The sequence below is a fragment of the Neomonachus schauinslandi genome, chromosome 7 (genome assembly GCF_002201575.2).
Source record: "Neomonachus schauinslandi chromosome 7, ASM220157v2, whole genome shotgun sequence".
NCBI lineage: Eukaryota > Metazoa > Chordata > Mammalia > Carnivora > Phocidae > Neomonachus > Neomonachus schauinslandi.
This window is the reverse complement of record NC_058409.1, coordinates 8,909,488-8,920,220: the sequence shown is the minus strand read 5'-3', so window position 1 is coordinate 8,920,220 and position 10,733 is coordinate 8,909,488. Positions and strand designations below refer to the sequence as shown.

Below are 10,733 nucleotides of genomic sequence, written 5' to 3'. Positions count from 1 at the left end.
TAATGGCTTTCTCTGGGAGCTTGTTTGGTCCTTGTGTGTGGCAGCCTGTAAATACTGAAGTTTAATACCCACAGAGAAGTCTTCAACCAGAGTTTGGGGATTTGTTAGTTATCTCAGCTTCTCTATCCCTTGGTGGAGCAATTGTGAGGAACGTTCTGTCAGCTTCCTTAGGAGGTCCCTAGGTAGAGTGAATCTATGTGTCCCCAGCAATAACCACTAAAGCCTCATTATAGGCTTTTCTCCCTTCCCTTACTTTCTCCACCCTCTCACTTGGCTTCTTGGGACCACCTCCCAAATAAGCCCCTCCACTACCCAAGTCCTTGACTCATGATCTGATTTCAGGGAAACCTAAACTCAGTCTTCTTCCTTCTTCGTAGTTGGAATATAGTCATGAGAATTAGAAGGGAAGATATACCATGATTGTAGATAATATAATAGCACAAGTGGAAACTCAGAGAATCACTATAAAAATAGTACCAAAACTAAGAGAGTTGATTAAAGTAGCAATATAAAAAATTAACAAAAATCTACTATCTTCATATATTCAAAGAATAACTAGTGAAATGATATGAAGGGAGGGGAAATCATGCTTATAGTTGCAATAAGAAACTTAGGAATAAACTTAAAGGAAAATATTTACTCTTCAAAGATGTGAAAGTAGACATGAACAAATGTAAAAGCATACCTTGTTCATGGTTAAGATAACTTATATAATACATATGTTAATTCTTCCCAAGTTAATAAATTTAATGTGATTTCAATAAATACCTGGATTTATTTTCCCCCAAAGTAGACTATTAATTCTAAATGAGAGGAATTAGACCTATAATATACTAAAACATTTTATAAAGACTCTATAATTTTAAAAGTGTATATTCATTGGTGCATAAATAGACACAGAATGATAGCATAGAAAATTCAGAATAGGAGCACCTGGGTGGCTGAGTTGGTTAAGGGTCCAACTCTTGATTTCGGCTCAGGTCCTGATCTTAGGGTTATGAGACTGGGGCCTGCATCAGGCACTGTGCTCAGCAGGGGTGAGGAGTCTGCTAGAGATTCCCTCTCCCTCTGCCCCTACCTCCACTTGTACTCACTCTCTCTTAAGTAAATAAATAAATCTTTAAAAAGAAAAGAAAATTCAGAATAGGACAATTATATGTGAAAAGTTAAGTGACACCTAAAATCAGTGGTGAAAATATACTGTTTTTAATAAATGTTGTTGGCATAACTAGATAGCCATTTGGGAAAAAGCAAAATTGGATCTGTATCTCACACTGGATATCAAAATGAAATCCAAATAATCTAGATATCTACATGTAAAAAGTGAAACCACACAAAAAGCAAGAATTCATTTCTTTACAAACTTGGAGTGAGAAAAGCCTTTCCAACTATGATTATAAATCCAGAAGCATCAAAGACAATTCTAAAATATTGACAAATTTGACTACATAAAAATAAAAAGAACTTGTTCAAAGCAAAAAAAAAAAAAAAGCAAAAATCACAAAACAAAAACCTAGAAGAAAATATTTGCAACTTATATCACAAAATTATATCAGAATCACCTAATTGATAAAGAGCTTTTTAAAAAAAAAAGGAAAGAGAAGCCCAAATGCCAATGGGGAGAGAATGTAAATAGAGAGTTCAAAGAAAAGGAAAGTCGATATCCTTCCACTTGTGAAAAAAGGCTGACCTTCACTCCTAAGAAAAAGGCATATTAAAATTACTGAGAGAGGGTGCCTGGGTGGCTCAGTTGGTTAAGCGACTGCCTTCGGCTCAGGTCATGGTCCCAGAATCCTGGGATCGAGTCCCACATCAGGCTCCCTGCTCGGCGGGGAGCCTGCTTCTCCCCCTGACCCTCTCCCCTCTCATGCTGTTTCTTTCTCTCTCTCTCTCAAATAAAATAAAATAAAATAAAATAAAATAAAATTACTGAGAGAGATCATTTTCCACCTATTCTGATTGTCAAAAATCCAAAAAGTTGAAAAAATAAAGTGATAAAGAAACAGGCATCCTCAGGCTTTGCTAGTGGGAGTGCAAAATAATACAACTTCTATGGAAAGGAATTTAGCAATACCTGTGTTGTGTTTTCATTCATCTTTTGACTCAGCAATTCTACTAAAGATATGCTTCCCCGATATGAAATACTGATGAATCATTACTTTTAACAGCAAAAGATTGTAAATAACCCATACATCAATCAGTAGAGGACTGGTTGAATAAAACAATGGAGTATGATGCATTAAAAAAAAAAAATGAGGACGATTTCTGTGAACTGATACCAAGTGAGTTCCAGGAGATACTGTTAGGTGAAAAACTTAAAGTGTGGAGGATTATATGTAATATGTGTTATGAGCTGAATTGTGTCTTTCAAAGAGATGCTGAAGTCCTAACGCCGAGTACCTGCAAATGTGAACTTATTTGGAAATAGGATTTTTGCAGTTGTAGTCAAGGTAAGGTCCTACTGGATTGGGATGAACCCTAATCCAGTGACTGCTTATAAGAAGAGGAAAATTTGGGCACCTGGGTGGCTCACAAAACTGTCAAATACAGTAAATACTCTGATCGGCTGTCTAGTGCAGGACATAGTCTAAGGGCAAAAAGAACACAAAAATGGTTTTAAAATTTCACTCAGTAGGTTTACCGTTAGTGGACATATTAGAACTATAATTTGAAAGTACGCAATTGTTGCAAGAAAACGCAAACAAGTACTATGTTGATAGTGTAAGGAGCCAAGATTTTCAGTGCAAGAGAAAAGAAATGCAAATACAAAAGGGGTTAAGGAAAGGCAAACCTCTGATATTAAATTAGAATTGGTACAAAATGTAAGAAATGAAACCGTACAATACGAATATATTTTGTAGCTCTGATCTCTGAAAGGGCCTGGACGTGAGGACCCAGGCAGCTGCCTGACCTCATTGCAGAGGTCTGCTCTGGTTTTCTGTTGGTGGGATTCTCAATCCCTTCTCGGAACTTCCCATTGTAACAAATCGCTGAGAGTCTGCAACAGCAGGTGTCTTGCTTGTGCATGCGTTCCCTTAGAGTATCCATGCTGCTGCTGCCCCTGCGGAGACCCCTGAACTGAAGTTCTTGATGGCCTGATTTCCCCTGAGGCTGCCAGATGTTTCCAGACTACCAGTTACAGGGGCTCAGGTGGTGCTATAGCAACAGACCTCATTTTGGACAAAATGTGCATCTATAGGGAGGTTTTACCTTCGCAGTACACCCACGCTGCCTACTTCCTCCTACTTAGTGGGGAGAGGAGAGGGAGCCCATCTTCTGTCTCCACATCTGCCAATGACCTTGTGCTGCAACTCTCCAGTCAGGAAGAGCCCACGCCCCTATCAAAGACGGACATTTCCCCTTGTGTCCTGGACTCCAGGACACAGACACCCTCCACTCGTCTTCACCTTGAAACCCGACACATCTTCCAGCGACCGCCTCATTTGTCTGATCACCTGTATCGCAGAACCATGGAAATCCCTGTCGTTTCTATTCCTCACCTTCGACATCTCAGTCCTCTCAGCGAGGCTTTGGTCCTCACCATCCCACTGCCAGGGCTCTTGCTGGGGGTGGCCGAGGCTTCCCTGTTGCCAAACCCAACCAGCATTTCTGTTTTCATCTCACTCAGCCTCCAGGCGGCAGACCACACCAGGTCTGTGATCATTCTCTCTTCCAAACACTTTTTTCTTCCATAGACTTCTGGTTTTCCTCTCTTCTCTGGGACCCCTCCTTTGGAGTCTCCCTCCTCCTCCTCCTCCTCCTGTCCGTGTACCTATGTTGGAAGGCCCTAGGACTCAGGTCTCACATTTCAATTTCTCCTCCGCCTGTGTGAGCTCATTCAGAGTTATGTAAAATATTGTCTACACGCAGGGGCACATGGGTGGCTCAGTTGGTTAAGCATCCGACTCTTGATTTCGGCTCAGGTCACGAACTAGGGGTTATGAGATCGAGCCCCAGGTAGGGTGGGGAGTCTGCTGCAGGTTCTCTCTCCTTCTCCCTCTGCCCCTCCCCTTGCTCGAACTCTGTCTCTCTCAAATAAATAAATAAATCTTTAAAAATAAAATGAAATATTTTCTGCATGCAGATGAAGACCAAAGTCACATCTTTAGCTCCAGTCTCTCTCCTGGCTCCAGAAGCATTTTATCCAGCTGCCTGTTCAACTTCTCTGCCAGGATGGTCTCTGGAGTCAGGCTGCCTAGGTTTGTATCCTTCTGTGAAAAGGAGATAATTGCAGTACCTACTTCACTGGGTTACTTAGAACAGTGCAAACACAGTAAGTGCTCAGTAAATACCCTATTTGTTTACTTGTTTAAATTCCCTAGAAGTTAGAAAGAAGGAACCTGTGTTGTGTGTGTGTCCGTGCATGTGCATGCGTGTCTAACTCTACAATGAATTCTAAAGGCCTAGAACAGTGCCTGGCATCTAGTAGGAACTGGGTATTGATTGAATGAGCAAAGGGATGAATGAATGAATCCATTTCTTTAGAAGAGGAAAAGGCGGTGCGCCCGGGAACCAGGCGAATTGCCGCTGGTTGCCTGTGTTTTAACTACAGGAGTCATCTATGGCTTTTTTCCAACCTCCCGACACAGTTCTCTTTGAAATCTCTCTTCTTATTGACCAAGTGTGGCATTTCTGCCTCTGGTATCTGACAGTGTGGGGCATGCCCTGTTTCGTTTCTTTGAAAGTGTGAAATATAGTTAACTGTTCAAGCCCATAAATAAATGCTTTTTCACTTAGACTCAGTTTCACCAGCGCTTAGTAGGAACCTAGAAAGAAGTTCTATTACGTAAAATAGCTCTATGTATCTATAGAGCTCTATCTATATATGACACAAACAAGTTTTATTTATTTATTTAACTGACAGAGAGAGACAGCTAGAGAAAGAACACAAGCAGGTGGAGTGGGAGAGGGAGAAACAGGCTTCCCGCCAAGCAGGGAGCCCGATGCGGGGCTCGATTCCAGGACTCTGGGATCATGACCTGAGCTAAAGGCAGCCGCTCAACCAACTGAGCCACCCAGGTGCCCCATGACACAAACAAGTTTGACAGTAAAAGGTGGGTAGGGGAGCGGAGGTGAATGAGGGGTCTAGAAAGATGTTGCTGAATAAAAGTAGACAAGTGCACGGGAAAAGTTTACACAAACCCGCAGCGGCGCAGTGAGGCTCTGGCCGATCGCCCCGCTCCGCACCCCGGCCCCGCCCTTTTCTGTGCCCCGGCCCCGCCCTGCCCGCGCTCTGGCCCAGCTCAGAGCTCGTTCCGGCCCCGCCCCACATCTTGGCCCCGCCCCTCCCTGACCCACCCTGCACTCAGGCCCTGCCCCACATCTCGACCCCTCCAGCGCTCCCGCCTCGTCCTGAACCCCGGACTCGTTCCTTGCTCCCGCCCCGCCCAGCACTCTGGCCCTGCCTAGCGTCCCCGCAGAGCCCCGCTCTGTCTCCCGACCCCACCCCATCCCTCGGCCGCCTTGCACTTCGGCCCTCCTCCGCCCCGGCCCCGCCCCACATCTCGGCCCCGCCCCGTGCTCCGGGCCGCCCAGCCCCGCCCCACACTTCGGCCCTGCCCCACATCTTGGCCCTGCCCCTCCCTGACCCACCCTGCACACAGACATCTCCACCCTGCCTGCGCTCCCGCGTCGCCCAGAGCCCCGGCCCCGCCCAGCGTTCCGGCCCTGCTTTGCATCCCGGCAGAGCCCCGCCCTGTCCCCCGGCCCCGCCCTACATTCCGGCAGAGCCCCGCCCTGCCCGCCCTGAACTCCGGCTCGGCGGCGGCCGGCAACTTGGCAGAGCCCCGCCCCGCGCCCCGGCCCCGCCCCATATCGGCCCCGCCCTGCGCCTTGATTCTGCCGTGCTCTGCGTCCCGCGGAGCTCCACGGTGCCCGGAACGGTCTGCAGGACCAGGAGCTCCCGCGGCCGGAACCCTCTGGCCCCGGGTGGCCGCTGCGGCCCGAGCAGCTTGGCGAGGAAAGATGGCCGCCCTGACGACGGTCGTGGTGGCGGCAGCGGCCACCGCGGTAGCCGGGGCTGTGGCGGGGGCGGGCGCGGCCACCGGGAGCGGAGTGGGAGCAGCGCAGGTGCCGCAACAGGTAAATCGAGACGGGCCAGAAGCCTCTCAGGCAGCGGGCGTGGGCCTGACTGAGGGGGCTGTGGGTGCCGGGGGCGGGACGGGGTCCCGGCCCTCGCCGAACAGGTGTCCTCTGCAGCGCGGTTCCGCAGGCGGGAGGCGCGGTGCTCGCCTCCCTTTGCTCGCGGCCTGGCCCACGCCCGGCGTTGTGCTTTGTTGGCTTGTGCGTTTAACTGCTTCTCCAGAGCCACCTCCATGTGGTTTTGGAATCGAGGAAAGATCTGGGTGGAAACCCGGGCTCTGCCGCTTCTTAGCCTTGTGATGAGAACATATCCTCTCCGCGACTCAGTGCCTTCTGCAAAAACTGGATCCGGTAACTGCACCTTACGGAGCCGCGGTCCTTGTGTCTGGGAAGGCCCTGGCACAGTGCTTGGTTGGAGAGAGATTCGGTGCCAGGAATTGGCTGCTTTGTTATTGTACCTGCGTTGGGAACACAAGGAGGAATAAATACGGGGTGGTCCGAGGCAGATGTGTTTCCAGAGATCTGCCTCGGACCCCTTTGTCTGGCAGCGTGGACCACAGGATCCTCAAGAATGGTTGGATCCAGTTGCTTAAGCCAAGACCTTCACTGCTCTCATTGTCTCACAGCCCACACCCAAAGCGTGGGCAATTCCTCCATGTTCTACCTGCAGAGTAAATCGGGAATCCCACTCTTCACACTTCCCAGTGCCACTGTCTTTGTCCACGCCATCATTTCTCCCGGGCCGAAATACTTGGTTTCTGTTCTAACACTCTTGTCTTCCTAAAGTATTCACAACAGCCAGGGTGATTCAGTCCAATAATGACACTCTTCTGCTCAGAACCCTCATAGTCAAAGCCAGTGTCCATGGTCTACAGGGCCTGTGAGCTACCCCCACCATCTCCCTGTTAGCTCTTCTCCAGTCCCCTGCTCTAAGTCGGCTGCAACCATACCCGCCTCCTGGTTGACCCTCAGAGAGGCCTAGTTCTCTCCTACCTTATAAGCTTTGTAATTGCTGTTCCCTTTGCTTGAAATGCTCTTCCCTCCTGGTTCTATGGCTAGTTGTGTTTCTTTCACTTAACTTTGTTCAAATGCCATCAGCTCAGTGATTCTTTTCATGACCTCCCTAAACTGAATCCCCTTACCGAGCGTGCCCTGTTCCCTTTTCTGGTTTTATTTTGCTCCATATCATTTATTATTATATGCTCAATTACATATTTTTATTTTTCTCCACACCTCTGCCCCCACCATGGGAATGTAAGCTGTAGGAAGGCAGAAACGTTTGGAAGTCTTATTCACTATTGTGTTCCCAGTTCCACTCTTGAGTTTAGTCCTGGAACATAGTAAGCACTCGCTAAATATTTGAGGACCAATCCAAACCTAAAGGAAGGCCGTTGTGAGCTGAGGACAGGTTCCATCCTTTTCTTCCTCTAAGGGAGTATAGCGATTTTCTGTCTTTACTTCTATGAGCTCAGGAAATTCCACCTCAGGCAAATGTTTTCACACATCCTCTGTAATTCTCTTTATTATTCTAACTCTGCCCAAATGTCTCGGGGGGGGGGGGGGAAGTAAAATATATAAAAATACATAATGCATAAAATATTTTAAAAACTTTTTTTTTTTTAAGATTTTATTTATTTATTTATTTGAGAGAGAGAGAGAGAGAGAGAAACAGCATGAGAGGGGATAGGGTCAGAGGGAGAAGCAGGCTCCCCGCCGAGCCGGGAGCCCGATGTGGGACTCGATCCCGGGACTCCGAGACCATGACCTGAGCCGAAGGCAGTCGCTTAACCAACTGAGCCACCCAGGCGCCCCATAATGCATAAAATATTTTAAAGATAATTTTTAACATTTTGTTTAATGTATGATCCTAGTGGTTTAGCCATCTTTCTGGCTTTCTCCATGAAACCTTTCTGGCTTACTCTGGTTCAAATTCTTATAACCGTGTTTTGCCTCCTGGTTTGCATTTCTCACAAGTCGCATAATATTGTTATTGATGAACCTTTTCATCACTCCCTTCTGGTGATCCTCAGAGGTTTGCCTTTCCAGGGCATGGACCAAAATCACCTGTGGAGCTGTTTCAAATGTTTTATCTGTTCCTGACGTTTAGCAAAGTCTGGAGATGTTTTTGGTTGTCAGGACTGGGGCAGGGGTGGGTTGTGTGGGCTACTAGCATCTAGCGAGTAGAAGCCGAAGGACAGCCCCCCACCACAAAAAAAATTATCTAGTCCAAAATGTCAGGCGTGTTGAGGTTGACACCCTGCTTTCTGTGCTCTCATCATTTTAGGGAAGGCGGAGCCTTGTAGTTGATGACGACAACAGTAACAGAGTAGACTCTCAAGGGTGTTTGGACTTTAAACAAGGAATTAGAATCACAGCTGTACCATACTGAGGTTTTTGAGGATTTTAACTATATGTTATCCATCTTTGGACTTCCCTCAGTATACCACACACATACCTACACACTCAAATTCTCAGCCTACCGTTGAACTTGAATATTTGTCGTATGATTGAGTGAATGAATATTCCCACTGACCCTAATAGTGAAACCAACTAATGTTTTCTTGAGGAGAGATTTTCCTGATGACAACCTCATGATGTAAGAGATGTTCACTAAAATACTTGAAAGTCCTGTATTAGTCTGTTAGGGTATACATAACAAAATACCACAGACTGGGTGGCTTACACAATAGAAGTTAATTTCCTCACAGTTCTGGAGGCTAGAAGTCCAAAATCAAGGTGCTGCCAGGATTGTTTGGTGGTGTAAGGTCTCTCCTTGGCGTGTAGATAGCTGCCTTCTCATGTGTCCTCAGGTGGCCTTTCCTCTGTGCACGCGTAGAGAGAGAGATCACCGATGTCTCCTCCTCTTATAAGGACACTAGTCCTGTTGGAATAGGACCTCACCCTTATGACCTCATTTAACTTTATTACCTTTTCAAAGGCCGTATCTCCAAATATAATCACAAAGGGGGGTTAGGGCCTCAATGTATGAATTGGGGGGGGGACATAAATTAGTCTATAACAGTTCTTTTAAGTTATTTTGGGGAAATTATCTTTGAGGTTTTAGAAACATTTTCTATTTTATTTTATTCTACAACGTCCTTAGGGTGTGGAACCCTATAAATTTCTTACCCACATTGAAAAGTAATACCATGCCCTGTCTGTCCTTTCTAATATTTGCATACTACTTGTTTTGTTTTGTTGTGTTTTCTTTTTAAGATTTATTTATTTACTTGAGAGAGAGACAGAGATAGAGAGCACGAGCGGGGAGGAGAGGGAGAAGCAGGCTCCCCGCTGAGCAGGGAGCCTGGTGTGGGGCTCAGTCCCAGGACCCCGGAATCATGACCTGAGCCGAAGGCAGACGCTTAAATGACTGAGCCACCCAGGTGCCCCAAGTATATTATTTGTTGATAATCCCCCTCACTATTGCCTTTCAAGACTGAAGACCACAAATCTCTCTACCTTCCTCTCAAATGCCATTTCCCTCTTAATCATTTTAATACTTGAATTATGAGTTTTTAAAGGTATTTCTAACAGTGTCACACTAATGTATGGCTCTGCTTTAAACCATGATAGGGCTGTGTCTTCTGTTTTGTTTTGTTTGTTAAGTGAACTTCCCTCTGATGGCCTACATGTTAGGGCCCTTGGCTGCTTAGAGTAGTCCTTCAGTAATAACTACATTCCTTCTCTGACTTGACATGATTATTCACAAGGAATTTCCTCTAGAAGATCACACACATGTGTAGGGTTATGTCCATGTTTAGGCGTGGTAGGCTGAATAATGGCCCCCTCAAGCATATTCACATTCTAATCCCCAGCACCTGTGACCCTGTGCCCTTGCATGGTTAAAAGGGACTTTGCAGATGTGATTGAATTAGGTATCTTAAAATGGGGAGATTATCCTGGATTATCTGTGTAAGCCTAATGTATTCACAAAGGTCCTTATAAGAGGAAGGCAGAAGGATCAGAGCCAGTGGTAGGAGATGTGACAAGGGAAGCAAGAGGATGCAGTGATGTGAGGAAGGGGCACGAGCCAAGGATGAAGGTAGCTTCTAAGAGCTGGAAAAAAGTGTGGAAGTAGATGCTCCTGTGAAGTCTCCAGAAGGAGCACAAACCTGCCAACACCTTAATCGTAACTGGGCCTCCAGAACTGTAAGAGAATAAATTTGTGTTGTTTAAGCCAGCAAGGTTGTGTTGAACTAACCTGTAGTAAGTTGTTGCAGTAGCAGGAGGAAACCAGTACGCCAGGGAGGGTCTGAGAAAGCCCTAAGCCTTCATCTTTGGCTGGCCTTGAAGCTCTGTGCAAGTGATGAAGGCTAAGGTTGACTTGCAAACTGCCTGCCTCCGTGTCGAAGCTTCATGTCCTGGTATGCACACAGACCCCCTCAGCAAGGGCTGGGAGATGTATTGGTTCACGGCAGCTAGGAAGACCTCTGACCAGTCAACCATTAGGTGACAACTGAGCTAACCAAGCAGAGGTTTCAGTGCCACACAAACAAACAATAGAGACTTTGCAGAATCAGTGCAGGAAGTTGACTAAACAAACGGCAACAACAACAAAGCTTGGGGTTGGAAGAGAATCTCAGTTTCAGAGTTAAATTATATTTTCTTAATATAATTGTTATATTTATAATATAATATAATAATTATATAGC

The 10,733-nt window shown here is 46.2% G+C and overlaps 1 protein-coding gene across 2 annotated transcripts in view; it reads left to right on the top strand.

Annotated features, from left to right (window-relative positions):
* Positions 1–5,738: 5,738 nt before the first annotated feature.
* The window catches only part of CCDC112 (coiled-coil domain containing 112), a 29,241-nt gene continuing 24,246 nt past the window's right edge, over positions 5,739–10,733 (top strand). Inside the window, exon 1 of one of the 2 annotated variants that reach the window (XM_021701851.1) lies at positions 5,739–6,081. In XM_021701851.1, the coding sequence (XP_021557526.1) occupies positions 5,965–6,081 (117 nt within the window). In that variant the 5' untranslated portion in view covers positions 5,739–5,964. The remainder of the gene's footprint in view (positions 6,082–10,733) is intronic. The other variant, XM_021701850.1, reaches the window with a different exon arrangement.